General features: G+C 35.9%; 1 protein-coding gene and 1 long non-coding RNA gene across 3 annotated transcripts in view; one reads left to right on the top strand and one right to left on the bottom strand.

Moving 5' to 3' along the window:
• Positions 1–23,053, top strand: part of Vav3 (vav guanine nucleotide exchange factor 3) — a 364,771-nt gene that overhangs the window by 230,024 nt on the left and 111,694 nt on the right. For both annotated transcript variants that reach the window (XM_063255201.1, XM_063255206.1), the window contains exons 16-17: positions 15,589–15,690; positions 15,985–16,085. In XM_063255201.1, the coding sequence (XP_063111271.1) occupies positions 15,589–15,690; positions 15,985–16,085 (203 nt within the window). The remainder of the gene's footprint in view (positions 1–15,588; positions 15,691–15,984; positions 16,086–23,053) is intronic.
• Positions 525–23,053, bottom strand: part of LOC134477367 (uncharacterized) — a 32,159-nt gene continuing 9,630 nt past the window's right edge. The window contains exons 2-3 of the long non-coding RNA XR_010049395.1: positions 17,147–17,325; positions 525–4,035 (exon numbers count right to left, since the gene is read on the bottom strand). This is a non-coding gene — a long non-coding RNA (uncharacterized LOC134477367). The remainder of the gene's footprint in view (positions 4,036–17,146; positions 17,326–23,053) is intronic.

Genomic DNA, 23,053 nt, shown 5'->3' with positions numbered 1-23,053 from the left:
AAGTGTACTGTCTGTTCACTGGTGAACACCCGGCTCATTGAACTGCTTGTCTGGGTCCAGAATGAGAACCTGGGTGTAGACTGATAAAAACACAAGGGGTCCAAGTGGAGGGTGATGGCAACAATGGTGAATTTACTTGAGGGTTGAGCTCTGGATGCATTTTTATGAAGTGTTCATTATTTATGCTATGAGAGCTCTCGAAGCAGTAACATGGCATGGGCAGCAGTCAGGGCTTCAGTCTGGAGGCTGTGGCGTACCTGGGGTACCTGTGGCTTAGAGGCTAGGACTGTGGAGAGTTCTTAAAACTGGAAACAGCCTCTAAGGTTGTCAGGATTGTAAGGCTCTCTGGATGCTAGGAAGTCCTTTATACTCAAAACAACTCCTCTAGGTCAGAGATGTAATTTTATTGTTATTGCACATTGACTAAGGTGCAGTAGGCACTCAATAGTTCAAGTTCATTTAACTGGAGTGTCTTAATACTTTTTTGAGAAGTTTTTTTGGGATAGAATTTCGTATGTGTTTTAAGCCAGTGAGACTGTTCTGATTTTTGTTTTAGGAGTAGCTGCTTGAGTTTTACTATTCTCTATGCTTTTTGTCTCATTTGGAAGTTTAAATTATTTTAGAATTGATAGTGATTGTAGAAGAAAGAATCTCAAACCACAGGACAATTTGAAGTCCATTGAAGAGAATAGTAAGGGAAGTATGCTTTGCAGAATATTTTATTGAGTTTCTCTACTGTTAATAGTTTTTTTGGAGGGGTTAGGGGAAAATCAACATACAACAGAAAGGAATAAAGAGAGATCAATCTAAAACTTTATGGTAAAGGATGAGGCTTATTTGGGCCATCTGCATATGCTGTCCAAATGCTTATGTGCCACTGATTCTGCAGAAAGCGGGTGTGTTTTGAAACCCCTCTTTGCTGCTCCGAATTTGCATATCCCAGTGGTAAACGCAGCAGAGTATTTTATGTCCGGTATAAACTCCAAGGTCTCTATATCATAATATTAGTAACATTAGACTTTGCCTTCATCCGCCAGGAAGACATTGTAAGTCATTCACAATCTTGGGTCCATCTCAGGTTGAATTCATTTTCTTCAGAAATTCTTCAGGCAATGTTATCACTACATTTTGTTGAGTAGAGACATAAAAAGCAGGTTGAGTTAATAGTGACTCTCAAGTCATTCGGGGGCTGGAGGAAGCAGAAAGCTTGCTTGAGATTTCTGGTTTAGGATGTGTTGCTTGATGTGGCCTTTGTGAACATCCTTCAGGCTCAGCAACAGCAGTTCGCAGCTTTGGATTGTCTGTCCCTTTCTCTGAGATAGCCTTGCCTATGTCGGGGGAGTGGTGATTTTCCCTTTTTGGGAGAAACACATCTGTGTCTGTTGTACCCATCTGCTTTTGAGTTGCAAGCGCAGCTGTGTCATGCTTCTCTTCTTCCTAAAGGTCATATGTTTCTCTCCTGCCCCTGTTTCTGTCTCCTTTGCAGCACTGTGTTCCCTTGTGCCTGTTGGTTCGATAGTGGGAAGTCTTGCTTGCTCAGTGCTTTTTACCTTTTCCTTTCAGCTCGAACACTGAGCTCTTCCCACATGCCTTGGTTGAGGTAGCGGGCCACTGGTTCTCATTAACAAGCCCTTAGCAGCCCATTCTGTCCTCTGAGAACCCCTGTACCTATTGAGATCTATTTATTTTTTTATAAAGCTAATCAATTTTATTTTATTTCATAAATGCCTGTTTTCTCAGGTCCTATTTCAATTTTTTTTTCTTTTTTGAAACAAAATGTTGCTGTGTAGTTTACATGGGCTTTGAACTCACTTTGTAGTGCCGGCTGACCTCAAAGTCATGGCCTCAGGCTCCCAAGTGCTGGGATTACAGGTGTACACTGCTATGCCTGGTCCCATTTTAGTATCTTGTATTCGAATCATGAGCCCAATCATACTCTTTTCAACCTTAGAACTGTGGACATTTGCTGCGAGCTGTTTCCCCCTGAACAAGTCTGTGTTCGGCCGGCTCATCCCTCTGAGCCGTGGACCTTCTCTTTATGCTGATACAAGTTTCCAGTGTGACACGTCAGTCCCATGTGCTCCCAGGACAGGACAGCTATCTGTCTCTCCTTATCTCTGCTTCTTGTGTATTGGTCCCCACTGTCCAGAGCAGTGCTGCAGCTGCTGGCCAGGGCTCTCCAAGGCCTGCTCAGGTTTCGCCTTCCTCACAGATTGCTGATGAGTGTGTGCTGGTCTCTTCAACTTTCTGGCGAGCCATAGAGGACAGGTGTTTTTGAACCTGTGAGTCCTACTGGGTCTAGGATATTACAACACTTAAAAATATTTATTGTTGTTCAGTCACAGTAATGTTCACTATTAATGTGCCTTTTCCTTTAATAACTATATTTAACATTTTAAAGTTTCTGCTTTTTAAAAGAGTGATTTTTGGTACTGACAGATGATAGTGGCTCTAGTGATGTCAAATTTATGGAAATCTTGCTCAGTGATTTATGAGCTTTTGCCATGAACTCAGGTATAAAGTGGACTCATACAAATGTTGATCAGAAAAACTTCTAAATACATAATTACAGAATTTGTAGAGAAGTCCTTGCCAACTTTTTCAGATTACCCGTCAGATTTTCTTGTTTCTTAGTATTGTGCTGTAACATCATCGTCGTTTCTCTAGATTTTTTTTTTTTCTATTTTTTTTGTACCAAGGATTGAACTCCTGACCTTGCACTTGCCAGGCAGGTATTGTGGCACTGAGTTATATCCCTGGCTCCTCATCTTTGTATTTGTATGCTTCTTAAACTTGCTAATTCAACAGCAAACTTTCTGTTATCAGTAAAATTTAAAATGTGCTATGCCAACTTAAATTTATTGTGTCTACTCAGCATTTCCTAATTCATATTGTATTCAGCATTTGAATTATATTACTTATAAATCATGTTGGGTCAGAGAATGAGAAAATCCGAATTCTCTAGAATTCTTTCTTTGAAATATGTTGCAGTTTAAACTGTGAAAATACCCTGCCTTCTAACTAAATGACAAAAGAATGAACAATGTATTTTGCTGTAAGAGTTGAAATAATATAGTCCACACTGTGGATATCCATGACAAGTACACCATTGTATTTCCAGTGTTAGACAATGCCTGGCCCATTAATAGATACTTACTTTGCTGAATGTGCTACTAAAGTGTATCATAATCAAAGAGAAGATTTAATATGCTTATTAAGTGTTTGTTCAAAAAACCTTTATTTCCCATGATTCAAAGTATAGTGATGGGAAGGTCATCATTTATAGTACTATACACTTAAGAGGTCTCTAACTTTTCTACTAAATGTTTGTCATTTATGATGGCAAGAATAATAGAAATCTCTTCTAGCATTTATGTAGTGGTTTTCACTGTTTTGTCAATAAAAGATATCTAGTAAAGTGTCCATATATATTTTGGATAAACCAGATACCAATAAATGGGACTTATTCCTTTCCCACTCTTGGATGTTGGCCTTTTACAGCAGGAATGAAATATTTACTTTTTTGATGCAGAAACTAAAAATAGAAGGACAGTGTTACATGCCAAAAGCCACACATCAAGTTTGTAACAAATGTGGACTCAAATTATGCATAGTTTGACTTTGCCACTGCAATGGATTATAGATTTAACTGATTTTGCCTCTCATTCAATACTTTCCTTGCATTGTCACTGAAAAGCAATGATGAATGTATGTTTAAAATTACCATAAAATCAAAGATGAATAAAATAATTAGGATATATAATAGATAAAATACTGTTTTTCAAGGCTTTGCATTATCTTATTTTTATTTGTGTTTTTAAAAAGTCTTTATTCATTTTCCTAGGCAAAAGATTATGTGATTTGGAATAAAATTTGATTGTGATTTAGAAATCCTTTTGTTGTTGGTGTTCCTTTTTGGATCCTTAGAAGTAAGTGAAGATGTCCTTCAGAAACATCCTGTTTGATTTTACATTTTCTTTATCCTTTGAAAGAGTCAGCAGCATAATTAACATGCTAGGATGGCAATGGAGCAAACTGAAAAAAAAAAAGATTTAGGGTAGTTTACTGAAGGATTGATTGTATGATTGTGTCTTGTACTTACCTATTATGTAATGGGAGATTAATTTCACAGTGTAGGATATCTTAAAATAAATGTTTGGATATTATTTTAGAAAGCTCCAGTGAATTAAAGGAAAAAAATTGATGAGACTCCTTTAAAGACCTGTAAAGTTGTATAGAAAAGCCTAATTTTGAGTTTAACATGATGAATCTCATTTTGAGACCTTAAGACTTCATGTGGTTTGACAGTGCTTTCATATAACTGGAAATTTTGGAAGGGCATGTAATTGGCAAAGCAATCTGCATAGGTTATGCTGATATTTTGACTGGTTAGTTGGTAATTCTGAGGTATTAGGAATTTTTTAGTGAGTTAGATCGTGGTCTGGCTACTCAGTGATCCGTCATGCATGCTGAGGACAGCAGGGGAATGAGGCCTCCCTGCCATCCTGGTCTCCTAGGTCAGTCTCTACTGCAAAGAGCTTTAGGTCACCTCTGGACTCTGGGATTTGTGTATTCAGCCATGCTGCAGAAATGATTTGTGAACTAACATCTATTAAGATAACAACCTTTTATTTGTCTTGGAAATTTCTAAGTTTTAAGGCCTACTCTCTCTACTACTTAAATTTTGGTACAAATGTCTACCTTATTTACATTTATTTTTGTATGTTTGGAATGCTGAATAGTGTACTTTAAAAGAGATTTGACTAGCCAAAATGTAGCATTGGACCTTAGGGAGTAAGTTGAAGTTGCATGATGATTTATCAATAGGATAGGTCCTGAAAGGTTCCCCCTAGAATTGATTTTGCTGAACAGTGCATTGGTCTTGTGCCCTTGACGCATATCAAGAAAGGGTAGAAGAGGCAGGCACCCAACTGTGTTTGTGAGGATGATGTTGAAGACAATAGTTGTACCTCACCTCACACATAGTACCTCTTTGTGAAAACCTATCAGAATAATTTTTCTCTTTTAAAAATGTTAGTATATGCTTGTGGTACATAGTGAATATATTCATCCTAGTCTATTTGTGCATATATGTTTCACATTTGGGTCCTTTTACTTTCTCTTCATCTCTCCTGTCTCTGCTCTCTTCCCATCCTCAGATCATATTTCTTTTCATGAAGTGCATGTTTCCTATCATCATTTATTCTTTAAATTATATATACTTGGAGTGTCTTAGTGAAACCATACAATATTTAACCTGCCATCTCTCTTTGACTAGTATGAACTCAGGGTGCATCTGTTTTCCTACAAATGATTCAAATTTATCCTTTTTTATGGCCAAATGGTACTTGTTTATATGATTTGGTGCCAGGGATATTGACACAGTTTTCTTAGAATACATCTTGTTTTCTCTTTGCTTTGGTTGCTGGAAATTTCAGCAACAAATTTGTAGCTCGTGCTTAACTATCAATTATCTTTTAGGCTACATTTTACTCACTAAAAGCATTTTAATTTGATATCTTTAAGCTCCTTTTCATAGTGCTTTAAATATACTTGTTGAACATTTTGTACATGATGCTACAGATTGATTGCTAAGTCACAGTCTAACATGGGCTCTGGCCTCATGGAACTTACAATCTTTTTAGAGAAAAAGAGAGAAAGAGAGAGGAGAGAGAGAGGGAGACAGAGACAGAGAGAGAGGTATTTAAATTGTCACAAAAATGTAAAAATTGTGAGAAGCATGATGAAAAAATGTTACATGGTGATCTGACATTCCATAATGTAGATTTGTCCTAATTCTGTTTTTCCTGTTATATCTTTTATTATGACATTTATATACATAAATTACACATACATTTATACACACAGAGACACTCATGTATCTGAAATTCTCTTTTATGTCTTTAGTTGCTCTGTTATGGTTGCTTCAGTGTCTTCGGTTGACTCAGAACATTTACCTTTCATGGTCACTTTTAGTTTGGGGAAGAGCTAGAGGTCAGTTGGTGCCAGATGTGGTAAATAAAGTGGATGAGGACACACCCTAATATTTTTAGGAACCCACCTTTTCATAGAGCGGCCCTTGGCAGTAGCATTCACAGTATTTTTGGTCACAAGGACAGTCAGGAAAAGGACATTCAAACCTTCTTCAGAAAGTAGCAAGAACAATGGGCTAAGTGTGTTCAAACATGGGAGGGGTATTTGAGGCAGATTAATGGCATTGTGTCTTTTCCTTTAATGAAGGTTTTTAATTTAGTCATTCTCTGCATGTTTTCATCATATATATGTGTGTGTGTGTATGGATATATATGTATATGCACTCTTGTACTAATAATATTGGGCACATATAGTTACATCCACTATTATAAATAGTTTTATTTTTCATTTTTTAAAATACTAATTTTTTTAGTGGATGATAATAAAATGTATCCCAATCATCACACTCAAGTTTGGGTAGCACTCTGCTTTACTTAGATATTGATAGAGATTTCTGAAAATAGCAAAAAAGGGAGTAAATACAATATAGTCTACCAAGCTTTGTGAGTCACTACTGCCAGCTGCTCTGCACTGGGCAGCTTCTTGCCTAGTCGGGAAAACTGTATGCATACTGTAGCACTGTGGTTTTATACTTTGGGAGTTTGCCTCCTCTTTTAAAGCACTTACCAGTCTGTGATTAGATTTATGGAAATACTATTAATCTGGGATGATTCTGTTCTGTAACATGACAGCTCTACATTGACTAATGAGGCTGAATAATTTATCACAAGTGTATCCACCAGTTTTTCTTTGTGTATTTCTTGTTCATATAGTTGACCAAATTTTCTATGGGTCAGATTTATCATTGTGCTCTCACTGATTCCTAGTGAGTCTTATAATATCAAAAATTTTCACATACATTAGGAACAGTTGGTTCAGTTTATCTTTACCCTTTAATTGGTTTGTGATACTTCTAGCATAATGATTAAGAGCATGGGTTTTGAGAGACCTTTGTCCCAAAATCCTGTTGAGTGACTCATCAGCCATGTTCTTGGGACAAGTTGCTTACAACCTCTTTAAAGCTAATATGTGATACTATGGTAGTTACTGGTTTTCCTTTTGTCCCTAGCTATAGTAGATGTAGAAATAAATTGAATAATGCATGTTTATGGTAGGAATTTTAAAAAACACAGGAAAATACAAAATAAAACCATTTATACTGCTACCACCCATTGTTTGAATTTTCACATATATGTGTTGACCAGCAGTTAGGTGTCCTATTAATGTAGATCACAGTATGGATTCAGCATAAGGTGTTTGTAGCAATCTGCTCTTTTATAATATAAGGCATATATCTTTCTAGTTAGTACCTGTGTCAGTTTTTTAATTTCTAATTTTATGGTATTCCATTGTACAGATGTATAATTTTTTGTATTTCCTATTTTTAATTCCATCTTTGAATCATTTTAAATATCTATTCATCCTTTCACAACAACTTCTATTATTTTCCAGTAAGCAGAATTTTATGTGAAAGTATTAATATATTTTTAAAGTGTTGGATATTTCTACAAACTGTCCTAGCTAGTACCTATTCTGCTTTTATCTTTTCTTTTTGCCACTTTGATGAGCAAAATAATACCATCTTACTTAAATTTGCATTTATTTGGATTATTAATAACGAAACGTATTTCACATATTTATTGTTTTTATCTGTTCATAACTTGTTCTTAACTTTTAAAAATTTTACTGATTTTCAAGTGCTTTTATATAAGGATATTGAATTTTATCATACATTATAGATACTTTTCTCTTTGTTATTTACTTATTTTTCACTTTTAATTTTTTATTTTAAAATATTAAACCCAAGCAAAATAAAACAGAATAAATCCAATCAAAACAAAATACTATAAGTGATATAAGATTTCAAAACAAGATAATAGGAAATCAACAATGGCTACCAAAATGCTTCTTATCTTCAAAGTAGCTGCCCATACCATCAGACATAGGAAAATCAAACAGAATAGAGCAGAATAGAATCAATACAAACAAAACAGTGACCACAATATAGGACTTCAAAAACAAAATAATAGTAAATTGAAAATAGCTACCATAATATATCTCGTTATCTTTGAAATAGCTGCCCATGCCATCAGATATAATGAAATCAAACCAGATAAAACAATAAAGTCCAACCCAACAAAACAATGAAAATGATACAGGACTTCAAAGCAACATAATAGGGAATTAACAGTGGCTACCACATTCAGAAGAACATCCCCCATAGTTGCTACATTGTATATTGTTATCCACTGAATAGATGATCAGACTACTGGCTTTAGGCCTGCAAAGTCAATGAAACACTGAACACTACAAGCATTAAATTGTATTTTACCTCATTAGCTATTATTGCAGCCCATGTTTCTCTGGATCAGTTGGTTGCTAATGGAGGTGGGAAGGGCAACCTGGCTCTTCTTGTCTCAGCCCACGCACCAGGAGAAGCTAGTGTCTGGTTGTTCTCCCTATGGCTTATGCATGATGCCACCTCACAGGAAGTGTGCATAGCCATTTATTTGTTTTTTGAGACAGGGTCTCAGTATACAGTGCAGGCTGGCTTGAACTCACTTATCTACCCAGACTGGGTTTGAACTGACTGTGATTCTCCTGCCTCAGCTTCTTGAATTCTGGGATTACAGGCATATGCGATTACTTTGGTCTGTTTTTTTTTTTTATTTCTTAATTATTTTTTTAAGTGAAAGACTATTTTAACCATCTTAAAAAAGCATTTTTCCTTTAAAAATAATGTAAGTAGTCAATATTTGATTCCCTTCATGATTTTATTTTCTGTATTATTTGTCTTTCTGTTTTATTGGCATTTCTATATAGATTAAATAACTGTACCTTTAAAAAGACATCTTAGTATGTCTGAGATTATGACTTTTCAGGTACTCCCTATACCAATAATTCATAATGGTTTGAAAAATTTTCTCATTTTTCTTACATAAATAAATAAATACATATTCCAGTTGAAGTATAATCATTGCCAAATTTAAAAATCTATCTTTTGTGTTTAGGTTTATTAAGTTTATCACATATTATATATATACACACACATATTTGTGTGGTTAGGGGAAAAGTATTTTCTTTCCTTTTCTTTTTTTGTATTTTTACCGGTACCAGGGATCGAACTCACCACCACAGGCGCTTATGCCGCTGAGCTAAATCCCCAGCCCTGAAAAGTATTTTCTTATAATTTTAAAATTATAAGTTAGAAGGAGATTGTATATTTATAATAAACTATTCAGTCTTCTTTTACTAATTGGTAATTCAACTTCTATTTACTAGATTTTTTAAATCTTTCAGTCATGTTTTAGATTTTATTCACACCAAAAATTTTTACTGTAGGACCTTTGTAGATATTTTGTGCAAAAGACAGTTAAAATAGCACTTGGATTTGCTCCTTTTTGAAAAGTTGTATATTTTCCCAGTACAAAATACTGATGTTTGTTTTGAGGAATTGGTACATGCATGTAGTGCATCTTGATATTTTTTAATCTCTCTGCCCCTTCCTTACCTTCCATCTCCCTCTGATGGATCCCCTTCCCAATTTCTATGAGTCTGCCTAATAGTAGTTTGTATTATCTGTTTTATTTTATTCATCTGTTTATTTGCATTTTAGATTTTTCATAGGAGAGAAGCCAGGTGATATTTAACTTTCTGTGTCTCACTTACTTGCCTAACACGGTGATCTCAAATTGCATTTTCCTGCCAGTGCTAGGATTTTATTCTTATTTATGGTTGGAATTTATCACACTAACTTTATTCATTCCAGATATTTAGGCTGTTTCCAGAGTTTAGTTAGTTATTGTGAATTATGCTGCTATGAAAATGAGTATGTAATCATCAATATTACATAGTATCTTTAATTCTTTTACGAATATAACCATAAGAGGTATAGCTGAAAAATGGAATTTCTATTTTTAGTTTTCAGCTGAATAGCCATACTGATTTCCTTAGTGGTTTTAAAGTTACTGGGAACTGAATCTTCTCATTAGAAGGATCTGCTTTGGGGATTGGCTGACCCTAACATATAGAAATTTGGTTTTTGAAATGTTCTCAATGGCATTAAGTGATGGAATTATTGTAATACAGCAGGGACTTCCAGCCTGCCTAGATTTTTAGAAATGGAACAGTGAGATTTGTGGTAAATACCCACTTTTGTTCTGAGATCTTTTAATGATTGACTGATCATGAAAACTGTATTTGTGTGTTCAACCTCTCACTACCTTCCCCCAAATCCTTGAACTGTGAGACTTAAAGGATTTTTCTGGGCAGGGACTACCAACTGCTGTTGGATTTGTTGCTGGTGGATGTTGGTTACTTGTACATGGATTTCATGGGATGCATTTTTCTGCCTTTTTCTTCTGTTAGTTTCATTAGTGTTCTGTTTGTTCTTTTGAATATTTCCAACAGTGCATTAAAATCATCCCCAAAAGAGAATTCTGTGTACTGTGCTTTTTGTAAGTATTTATCCTTTCATTTATTTTTCTTGTCATATTACACTGAGGAGATCTTTCACAACAAGACTGGATGCTTGAATAATATAAATGGCTTTGCAAACTGTTATACATTAGGTATGTTCTCATTTGTCTACAGTTGGATATTCTTCATCATGTTAAGGAGCTATTCCTCAACAGCTAATTTATTTAGGGTTTCATCAGAAGCACATGATACTTTTTATTGCATGTCATTTTGCATATCTATTGAGATTATCTAATTCTTTGTTGGTTCTTAATATGAATATATTTATCACATTAAAACCTTATTTTAAGAATCAAGACATTAAATAATTAATAGAATGCATTTCCTTAAAGAGCAGAATGTATATCTTCTGACTTTCAGTAGTGAACACACACAGACATTTTATATGTCTGTTTTCATTACACAAAACAGCTTACTGCATTCAGACGGAATTTTAGGACCTGACATCTGCTTCCATCTCTCTCACCTTTACTTTCACTACAATATGGTAAAATAACTATATTATGTATTTTGTATAATTTTCAAAATATCTGTGCTGGTTATCTTTAAATACTACTAATACTAGCAGGGCAAGAGTAACGTGATACCATATATGAATTTTCATCTTGTTTCCTCTGTAACTGGTCATAATCAGTTCCAATAACATTTACATCCTGAATTCTAAAGCTGTTTTAAAATAGTAAAGTGCTATCAGGATTTACAGTTTATGGTTAAAACAGTGAAAATGTTCTCTTGAAATAAGACTTTTAAAATAATGTGTATTACTAATTTACTGTTCATAGTTACTATAAATATTTATGAGTAGCATTATAGTCCTGGTATGAAGAAATATTTTCTTACAAAGAAGAGAAGATACAAGTAAATAAAGGTTACAGCATTTAATTGAAATTCAGTAATACTTATGGGGTTTCTTTTAGTTTTCTTTCATGTGAGTGGTAGAATTTTTTACTTAATAACAACATATTTATCTTTCTTTACTCTTCTTTCTATTTGATATTTTGACAGAGCAGCATTTTGAAAATAAACGAGGAAAATGCTACACTAAATTATAAATATATTGACCTGATTTCTATCGCCATAATCATCTGCAGTTAGTGTTCTTTATGGAATGTTTGATGATTGTAGAGGGCATAGATTATAAGGAAGATAGCAGGGTCTCTGCCCTCAAACAGCAGACACAGGGAGGTGGGCATACAAACAAGTACCTGTATGCTATATAGTGATGTGCTTTCGACCTGTGCAAAGTAAGTAAAAGCCTAGCAGATGTATTTAGTTTGGCATCAGACTGTTCCTACTAAGCCTAACACTATTATTATCAAATATTCTTTAATAGTCAGTGTGCTGTAGAAAAACAGAATCAGTGGTAGGTATGTGTGTGCATGTAATCTAGGGTATCAAGGTGTATTTTTAGGGTTGAATTGACAAACTAGTCACAGTTTCAGGGAAGGAGATATTAGAACATTGGAGAGGGAATGCAAATGTGCAGAGAATGTGAGGGAGAGGAAAAGTTATCAAATTTTCTAGATTGAAAGAGGGAGAAATTTCAGGAAAGTCATGAAAGTTGAGTTTTTTGTGTGCTACATTTGAGATGCTTGAGTTGCACTTGGGAACGTAGATATACAAAGTGAGAAGCGTATCTCCACTAGTAGGAAACATATGGTCCTACCTTACAGGCACCAGTGAAGCCAGATGGAAAGTTGGGACCATCTCAAGAGAATCTGTAAAGTTGTAAGAAGCTGTAACTGTATTGACACAACTTGCTTTATAAATATTTGATTGCCTGATTATTTTTACAAAAATGGGGTCCTTTGTGAAACAAAAGAAATGGAAACATTTTACTGAGAAATCTGTAAGATTCCATCCAAATTTTCAAAAATAAGTTGTCACTTACTTTTGGCAACGGGACTTGTTAGAAATAGTTGCATAATTGGCAAGTGAGCTCAAACCTATTCATTCTCCAGTTTTCATCTGTGGGGTAACTAGTCTTTCTATGTCCATTTTTGCTTCACTGCAAAAAATTCTCTACACAGTAATTAGTGATATTTTGACAATAAATATATTGTCATCCCTTGTATAAAATCTCACTCTTTCCTTGGCCCTTAGCAACCTCTCCTCATGTCGTGCTTCCCAGTATCCTTGTTTCTGTCTTGCCTTGAGGCTTGCCTGTATGGTAACTACTTACATTTATGAAATGTGTCTGCCTCGATTTATTGTGAAAACATATGTGAAAAAGCATGGGATGAGCCTAGCAATGTGCCTGGTGCAATGGAGGGTGCAACAAATATCATGGTTGATCATTCTCAGCCTAGTGTTTTCCAGGTCTGTACTCTTGATCATTCTCTGTCTTTTACTGGTCAATCTCCCTTTCTTGTTCTTCCCATCAGTCAGTTCACTGCCTTTGGTATCTGTGTCCTTACAGGCTATATGTGAGTTGACATTTCTTTTCCCTTCAATTGGCATTTGGTATGACTTCTGTTCCCTGGGGCTTTTCCATACCCACTCTTCCTGAGCAGCTCCATTTCCTCAAGTACATAAATAATTACGTGTGGATTCCAGGTTCCAAGGATCCTGGGTGTATAACAGTCTTCTTGCTGGGAATTGCCAGGTGAATGGAAATTCAGGTTCTAGAGATTTGGTTGCATCCTACCTAGGTACTGTACCACTCGTAAAGTATTATGTCAGTCCTGTGGATTTCGCCTCAGCATTTCATAAATGATGTCAACACCTATTGAACACCAGCTCTAGGTCAAGCAGTATTCTAAGAACTTTATATACATTACCTCACTTTTTGAGTTTGGTTTTATTAGTATTTCTGTTTTATCCTTACCACCTTGCCTAAGGTCATACTGCTACTGATTTGCAAGTTAGGATTTAAGCCCTGGCGGTCTAATTTCAAATTCCTGCCCACCATTATGCTTTTATATTCAATAGTGCCTCAGTAGCAGTTCAGGGGTCATAAAGTTAACTTTTATTCTTTAATGTTTGATTCAAGGGTTTTTAAAAAAATAATATGAAGTTATAATTTTAAAAAATTTATAATAGTTCCTCTCTGCCACTTCAAGTCTCATTTCCCTTAAGGCAAATACTGTTAACAATATTTTCAGAGTTTTTTAATCATATCATTTTTTTGTAAGTCTCATAGTGTGTTTGTGATTCTCCTTTCAGTTTTTGTCTTTAGAGAAGTCAGCTTATTCTTGATTAATTGGTACAAATTTTAAATACAAATGGTTCAAACAGAACTCTGATAGATACCATATATGTAAGTACACCTAGATCTTTGTATGCACAAATATCTTGGCTCCAAGGAATAGATGTCATACCTATATCCAAAGCAGATTGGTGAAATTAATTAATTTTTACCTGTTTGGGACTTACTTATACAAGTCCTAGTCTGGAGACTTATTTTTATTTAAAAACTACAAGTTCCAATTCTTCAAGTTCCTAGAACTAAAACTGTTACTTGACAATTCATCTATGCCTCTATCACCTGCGTGCTCTGAGAAAAATGAACAACAGCCCTTCCAGGCTAAGGAAATGGGTCTTGATGTGCTTTTCAATGCATAGCTTTATAGATTCAGGAATCAAATATTTTATGAACAATGTGATGAATCTTTTGTTTCTAGATCTGTATATTTTTTCTTCTGCTCTCTTATTGAAGTACTCTGTAATTTTTAATTAACAACACAAAAATGCGTATTTGTCAGTGGTCATACTTTTCAGCATGCAGAACATTTTTCCAAAAAGGGAGGTCACCAGGAGCACAGAACAGCGAAATCCCAGATGGCACTAATATTTGATTTCATTTTTAGCACGCTCATATTCAGCAGATGGATTGGAAGGCTGACCTCTCTGACACTTCTGCATCACTGCCTGCTACTCCAATTGCCTTTGTGAATGTTTTTTCATAAGGCTTCTCCTGGTACCTCAGAGATTGATGCCTGGTTGCCCGCCTGTGCTATGCTTCATTACGCTGAGACTCAGTGTGCTCGAGAGTTGCTGTATTCTATAAAAGGGGAAATCCTAGCTCATCAGTATCTCAAACTTTTCTATAATCTCTCAAATAGTGCTTAACTTCCTAGAGTATATTGTCTTAGCTTTCTAGGGGTATTTCTGATTCATATCCCTCTTTAACTTATCCTATTCTAATTTCTCTGTACTATGTTTAAGTTGAAAATTACAAAATACCTTCTATAAAACATTGAATTTAACTCCTTCCCACATACTTACCAAACACAAAGTTTAGCTATTTTAATGTGAATATTGCTGAATGGCTAAAAGCAGAAGCCTGGGTTTGAGTTCTTTATTCACTATAAACTTTAGAGCAAAGTTTAGAGTAACCCCAGTTTCCTTGTTTGTGAGCTAATGTTATTATTAGTGCCAGGCAGTTAGGATTAAAGTGCAAATTAAAGTAACACACATCAAGTGGTAGTCTCAATAGCCAGTATAGAGAATATGCATAATAAATATTAGTTTGGCTATGCATAATAATTATGGTTGTACATACATGTACTATAAATAAACCAAATGTAAAAAATAAAATAATATTGTTTCCTTTTTCTTGTATTGCAAAGAAAGTAAGTTGCTGAGAGTTTTTAATAATTGGTATGTTGATTGAAAACTTTCTCTAAAATTATTTTATTCCTTGTTGTAGACCATAATCCACACACCTATTTAGAGACAAATTCTGGACTTTGCCAAGCCCTCCCAGATTCACTAGCTAATTTACATATTAGTAATGTGGCTAGAGAAAGGGAACTATCAGAGGGTTTGAATATCTAGCAGTTTTTGTGTGTCTTTCCAGCAGGTAGATCTGGCTGACCATGCTGCAGAGTTCTCTGGTATCACTCAATTCTCAGGATTAGGTGGCTTGTGTCTTTTTGTTTTGTGGGTTCTCACACAACCAGTGTGATGTATGCTTTCATGAATGGTATGGAAACCACTGCATATTTAACCTTTTTTTTTTGCTTGAGTCAGATCTTTACCCAATGCAGTTTCGATGAATTTAGCTGTTAGGTACAGAGAATACTGCTTTGTTTTGAAACTTTTTTAAAAAAGTGACTTTTTCTCTTTTCACAGATCTAACATAAGGCCAGACTATGCAGATTCCAATTTCCATGACTTCAAGATGCACACCTTCACTCGGGTGACATCCTGCAAAGTCTGCCAGATGCTCCTGAGGTGAGCATGCTCAAGCCTGTTTTTCAGTTTATATGAACTAGTGTAATTGCAGATTTGTCTAGTGTTCTAGCCAAAATTTTCTGACATGGGCATCTTGCCTTTCTGGTTTGTACTCAGCTGATCTTTGCTAGGCTGTGGATTGGGAAGTCCCTTCATGGGTTCCTGGGAGGACCCCCTCCACCGCTGAGGGCACTTTAATAAACATTGCAATACATTTTTCCCTTCTGAGCTAATGATTTCATAGGGAAGAATTTAGCACCTTTTAATATATCACTCTCTAATTTTACCTTTCAGAGGAACATTTTATCAAGGCTATTTATGTTTTAAATGTGGAGCAAGAGCACATAAAGAATGCTTGGGAAGAGTAGACAATTGTGGCAGAATTAATTCTGGTGGTAAGTTATGTTTATTGTTGGGATTCTGTTTTTAATGAGGGCATAAAACTTGTTAAACATAATTAAGGCCCAGTTTACTCTTAATATGTGTTTATTGTAACATATCCCCTTTGAAGCTCTCATTTTTAAGTACAATTTGTCTAAAAATCTTATGACTCTTTTTTGTGTTTTTTTTTTAAACTGTTTAAAATTTGTTTGAGTTGTTTATGTACCTTAGAAATGAAGATCCTCAGGAGGGTCTGGGATGGTGTCTTGTCATTCATTTCATTAATCCTAACCCTAAATACCACTGTACAAATATACCCAATACAAATAAACAGCAACAAAACTGAAGTAGAAAGATTTTCTTCTACCTTTAATTTTTAATTTGCTTGCTTCCTTTCATAAATATTTAGCTTGGAATTACTAATGATGCCACAAGTAAACATCACATAGACTAATTTATGAAGTAATGAAATGAATACATTGTCATTTTCTAGCATTCAACAAAGAACATATATTCTTTGGATTTTATGTAAATATTTTCCCTACAGTTTTTAAAAATAGTGCTCCATGGTTCTTCCAGGAGTTGGTTGGCAATTATGCATTCAGTAGCCTTTTGCCTCTCTGTGCTCCTCTTGGGCTCTTTCCCTTCTCTTTCTTTTCTGATCTCTTTATTCTTTTTCTTTCTTCTCCTTTCTCTTTGTCCTTTTCCCCTGAGTTTCTCTGTGTTTTATCAATAAGACCTTTCAAAATCAGTAAAACTTTTTGAACACAAGAAAGGATCTTTAACAGCTTGAGTTCAAAAGGCAGCCATGTCAACCTTTGATTTTCCCAGAGGAGAAGATGGACATTGAATTATTTTGGATAATGTGAGGAAGGGAAACAGAGAATAGTTTAGTTCAGAACTGAGTTCAGAAAATGGGCCATTGTAGAAAAATGAGTGCTGTTAGAGGAATGAGCTCACAGAACCTTCTCTCAGTTTGCTCCTTCAGTGGACATTGTTAGAGGGCCCTGTGTGCCATTCTCTGTGCTAGGCCTGGTCACCTGCAAGAGCTAAAATCTTTGCATTAACTGAGTACCTGCGTTGTGCTTTGCCTGCCTGGTGCTGCAGCATCTTTCCATGTCAGTTCCTTCCTTCCATCGTCGGAACAGTCCTTCCCAATACTGACGGGGTCAGCCTGCTTCTGCACCTTCCTCAGCATTGTGAAGTGAAAGAGACAGCATTGTCTCTTACCTCTGTCAAAAGGTCAGAAATGGTCTACAAGGTTGTAAGATAGAAAATTGTACATTATTACTGTTATCTTTGTCAACTTGGTACAACTTAGCACTTAGACTTTTGTAGCTTCTATTTTGTAAACCCATTTTATTATCTCTTTAAGGACCAGCAGAGCCATGTGTTTGTATAAATACCACAACCCTGCCTCAAAGAGTTGGAATGTGTAAAGAGCATAAAGTAATCCCGCAGTTAGCATATTCTTTAGGTCTCAAAGAGTAGAATATGAGAGAGTAGTGAAGAATCAAGCAGAGATGGTTGAAATCCTAGCTCAGCTATTTGCTGGCTACCTGAGCTTGGGAAGAATTTACATATAAACATCCTGACCTTTCATTTGGTCATCTTCACAATGTAAATTAGAGGATTATTGGAGGTTCCAATGAGATCATAGTGATGATTACTGTGGTGCCAGGGTACGATAAGAACTTGCTTTTTTAATCTAGGATTTTATCATGAAAAGTCAGGGTGATTTTTTTTGTTTTGTACCAGGGATCAAACTCATGACCATGTGCTTGCAAGGCAGGTGCTTATGCCGCTGAGCTAACCTGGATTTTTTTTTTTTTTTATATACTAGGGGTTGAACTCAGGACCTTGCACTTGCCAAGCATAAAAAGTCAGATTTTTAAAAGACATGGTCCTGTACTGTATTTTTGTAGATTTTATCATCTGGAAGTAATGTGGATAGAAAAGTTAATGAGCACCAAACTTTAAAATGATACATAAGTATGACTTAAGAAGCTCTTAACAATTCTAACTTTCGTATTAAAAAGTCAGTAGGAACAGTTTGGAGTTCCTGGTATAGCAGGGTAGAAGAGTGAATTATACCCAATGTCTGTTCCTGATCATTAGTTCAGTGTACTTTGTAGATGAGTTGTTTTACTGTGACAATAAATGCTGTGCACTTTATAGTCTTAGTCAGTTCTGGCTTCTCAATTGTCTTCTGGGTGGTTTTGGACCCCAATTATTTAAACTTTTTATTTAAGTTTTATAAAACTTTATAATTTTAATTTCTTCTATATGAAGTAAGGATAATAATTGCACTCAGCTTTTGTACTTTTAGATAACTGCATCATGTCCAGTAAACACATTAACATTATTAAATCATTTAGTGCTACAAAAGTTCTGTCAAGTTGGCTGCGTTGCTGTTCCTGTTAGACTGTTGAGAAACCAAGGCACAGAATGTCAGTAGGGCTAGGATCTAAATGCAGGGAGCCCAGCCTTTGCTTTCTTCTTTCCGCTGGACTGTGCTCCCAGTCATGGGAATTAGCCCTGAGGGTGATGTGTCAAATGTCCAGTCCTCTACCTACTCCTCATAAGCCATCACATACCGCTTCTTTCTGTGAAAAAGAGAAGTTTTCTAATAGTTTTTAAGGCAGAAATACTTGAGTTTGAGTAAATTAGCAACTACCAAATGTTTTCAGCTGCAAATGTGTTGAAGTGCCAGGAGAGAACCTGGTATTCCTGGGAACACCCCTGCTCACTCCCCGTGGAAGCTGTCAGATATCGAAGTTCTCAGGCCATGACCCCTTCAGATAGAGGGCCCCTCTTGTAAGATGAGACATTTGGGTCATAAAATTTGAAAATGAGGTAACAAAAAATAAAAGACTCTTCCTGACTTGTCGATTAAAGATAATGTTTGGTTACTCTGATATCATCCATTAAAAACTAGCCCCATTCTCTCAGCTTTGTTACATAATTCATTGTAATGCAGGATAAAGGTTTTTGTGAACCTCTTATTACATTTGCAATTTGGAATTTAGATCAGCTTCCCTTGCACTCTTCATTCTCTGTCTTTTCTTTGCATCCTCACCTTGACCCCCTTTTCCCTCTGTTTTGCATACCTGTGCCTTTTCTCTGGCTTCTCTTCATGTCCTTTCCTGTTTAAGATTTTGAAGAGAACAGTGACATTGAATTCTCATAGTCAGTTAATTAGTGGTATGAAATAAGAACCTGCCTACGAGGCTTCTCTTTTTTCCCTTCAAAATCGGGATTGTCTGAGTAGCCCTTGTAATAAAGGGGCCTTGTCTTCCGGAGAAGAGGGATCTACGTGAGAGCTGCACCAGCAGTTTTCTCGAGCAGCTGTCCTCTGAGAGTTGGAAGTCATGGCATTCTGTGCTCATACTCACCATCCCTGTGCTTGAATAAACAGTAACTGGGGAGTGTGAGGCTGGGGCGTCTGATGTGAGTTAGTAGAATAGATGCTATTTTTGAGGCCATTGGCAAATGAAATTTTATGGACTGTTGGGTAGTCTGCCAGGAATCTCCACATTGCTTAATATTTTTGTAGCTGTTTAGTTTGACATCCAGGAATCACTGCTTGCAGCAGTTTCAGCAATGTACTTTTCCATAACTGTCACAGTATCTGGGGAAATGTGGGTATGAGGAGGGTAGGAGCTAGAGGAAGACACTTTAGGAGCTGGAGACATGGTTTGCTTAAACTGGGCTTTTATATGGTGGCAGGTGAGGTATCATTTCAGGAGAACTCAACTTTGAGAAATCCATTCTAATAGGCAAGTGAATGGTAGCAATTCAGAGCAAACTCTAGTGTTTACATTGTCTGGGTTCCCACATAAGTCATAGGTAGTTTGAAATTCACCCCAGCTTTATAGCTCCAGTGCTTAACACTGTCAAACTATATTCGCCAGAGACAAAAGGATTCTGACTGGTTTAGCTTGAGTCAAGAAGATATTTATAGGCCAGAGAGCTATGCCAAGTAGGAGTGGTTATGTTGTGATAAATATTGGATAGCTGGGAAAGTTTCCCCAAAAAGGAATATGCCACCTTTACTCAATACTGTAGAAATGAGTAGCGAAATGGAGAAGAGTGAGTAATTTTACAGAATTAGAGACTAATCAAGAGATTAAATGAAGACAAAAAGAACCTTCCATTCTGCCGTATAATTGTCAGATCTTACTGGTAAACACACTTTAAGGTGAACTTTCTTGATCTTTTTCTCTTATTTGACATCCATCATATCCTTCATGCTATCTTTTGAAGATCTGATCATTTTCTCTGGCTATGGCTATAGTCTTTACTGCAAGGAGATAAGACTTCTCTACACGTGCCATCTTTTCCAAACTCTGAATACAGAATTCTTGTCTTCTTACTTGTTCTCCATTAGGTGTTTTGTATGACCTAATACACATATATCTAAAACTGAACTTCATTAGTCCTAGCACTTTCCTATATTTTTAGTCCTAGTTAAAATTCTTTCATCCGTGCACTCACTGAAATGTTCCATTGATATGTAGAGCCCAAATCTTCTCATGCAGAAATGTTACTGGTAATAAATCTCATTGTCTTTTATTAGGACCATTTCAAAAATTTTCCAACATTCTACTCTTAATCTTACTCCTACATAATTTCTAAAATGATCTTTAAAAATCTCTTAAAAGCATGTGTGACTATGTTGCTCTTTTGTTTACTGTTGTCTGTTTCTAACAGAATATGTACGCACTTTCCAGTGTGGCGTACAATGTTCCAATCCATTGTTTTAGCCCTATTTTTACCACTATTCCCACTCCCCAACCCGTAGTACAATTCTGTTTACTCATGGTTCTCCAACTTTTTTCCTGTTTAAATATCTAAGTATAATTTGTCTATTTTAGTGTCTTTGTTTACTTGGTAAACTTATATTCACTTTTTTAATAGTTTGTGAGAATGTTGCCCTTTCTTTTAAGAATATTTTCTGACATTCTCAGTCTCTGAGCTTTCTTCATCTGACAGTCCTTTGTGTGACTCTGGCTCCTTATAATTTCTTTTCTTGGAACCAGGAATCAAACTTAGGGCCTTACATTGCCAGGCAGGTGCCATGCTGTTGAGCAATAATCCTGGCCGCCCTTATAATTACTTTCATCATAGCATCCATCACATTTATTATAACTGTCTCCTTGGTGATCTCTTCAGTTTGGCTCAGTTACAAGAATTATAGATAATTATTATTTTGTCCTTAGAAAGACATGGTGTATTGATAAGCAGGTAGACAGACCACCAAATCCATGCAAAGAAGAATGAGTAAAATGTAATGTACCATGGTATCTGAGCCCTGAGGATCACTGTAGTCTTAGATCTAGAAGCAGCAGGTAGGAGAGATTATACAGGGTTTGGTCTAGTCCCTGTGGACACTAGAGCTTGGGCTAGATAGATGGTGGACAAGTGTGATAAAAAACCTCATCTAAACCCCTGGTTAATACCTCACAAATTAAAAATAGAAAATTGGGTAGACATTTTACATCCTTTTCTAGTGTTTACTCAAGAAAGCCTCTTGCCCTAAGCATTGATCACCAGGCTTTTGGCAGGGCATATCTAGGTTAGGTTAATAAGCAGCCAGAAAGTGAAGCAGTTCACATAACACTTGACAGAAATACCTCTTTCTGGAGGAATCTGCTTCCTGATCAGACAGTGCTATTTTAAAATTCTTGCTTGGCTCAAACTGTTACTTGCCTCTGAAATACACCCCCTTTCTCCTTATAGTTCCAAGAACTCCCTTTCCTTTACTCTCTACCCAAACTCTTTGCCAATCATTAACTTCACCATGGTCACTCAGTGATAGACTGATTAAGCTATTCTATAATTAGCACCCATGTAGGTTTAATTGATTTTTCAAAGCCAAGATGTGTTGTAGTAACTAACAAACTCTCAGTTCCAGTAGCTTTCACACAAGAAAGTCTCTCTCACATACACTATTTCTTGGAGTTTAGCAGTGCCCCAAGAAATGGCTTATCATGTAGGTCAGTTCCATCTGTGATGGCTAGCATGCCACATGGTGTTCAGGGTTGCAGCTTTTTAGACACAGGGCCTGAAAATTAGCAGAGCTCTTTGTGTTAACTGCCAGTGGCTAAAACTAGTTGCACATCCTCGACTGAATTATAAGGGAAATTGGACACTGTAGTGGTATACAAGGATTGCTTGATGAACATTACTGTCTTTGCTGCTTTTACTTTGTCTAGTAAGTTACATGCTCCTTCACTATAGAAAAAGTAAAAGCAGATATAGGGACTGTGGGTCTCATCTTCAGTGTCCATTATTTCAACTCTAGTACAGTGCTTAAAAGTGTTTCAGAATGCAAGTAAATATTAACCATAAAGCATTTCTGTTCTTATGGAAGTTAGCCTTCCTAAGATATTGTTTTTATTTTTTATATTTCATGTACTATAGCTTCTAAATCTCATGCAATCTCACTCATCCTGAGAATTATGATTATTTGGTAAATATGCAGTATGTTTCTGAATGAAGCAATCCCTTCATATTTGTATATAACCATGACAGAATATTAATTTAAATTATTTGAAGTATGAAAAAGTATGCTGTTTGTTTTTTAATAAGATAAATGATACAACTTGAAATCCCTGAAGGTTGATTGATTAGTTTTTCATAACATTTGATAATTTGAAAGGATATAAATAAAGGGCAGGCAGTTCTGCTCTCTCTTTGTAGTTGAACCTGATTTGACTCCTTCACATTCACCATAGCAACCCTATGATCAACATATGCGTGACTCTGAGCGTGTGCCGAAATAACAGCGTTGTTAAGGCATACTTATGGTCACCATTATATGAATCTCTCTCAACAAGTTACTGCAAAGCTGATAGAACTGGGTGACAGTACACCACTATGAAGGACTAATCCTAGACTCCAACCTTTGAGGACATTTAAGTGTGCCCCCAAGATACTATGTGGCCAATCTCCTTTCTCTTGTTCCCTTCCTACTCTA

The sequence above is a fragment of the Cavia porcellus genome, unplaced genomic scaffold (assembly GCF_034190915.1).
Source record: "Cavia porcellus strain 051 isolate PalLab524CR breed Dunkin Hartley unplaced genomic scaffold, mCavPor4.1 scaffold_1, whole genome shotgun sequence".
Taxonomy (NCBI): Eukaryota; Metazoa; Chordata; class Mammalia; order Rodentia; family Caviidae; genus Cavia; species Cavia porcellus.
The sequence above is the reverse complement of the archived record's forward strand: the minus strand, read 5'-3'. Positions and strand labels throughout refer to the sequence as shown.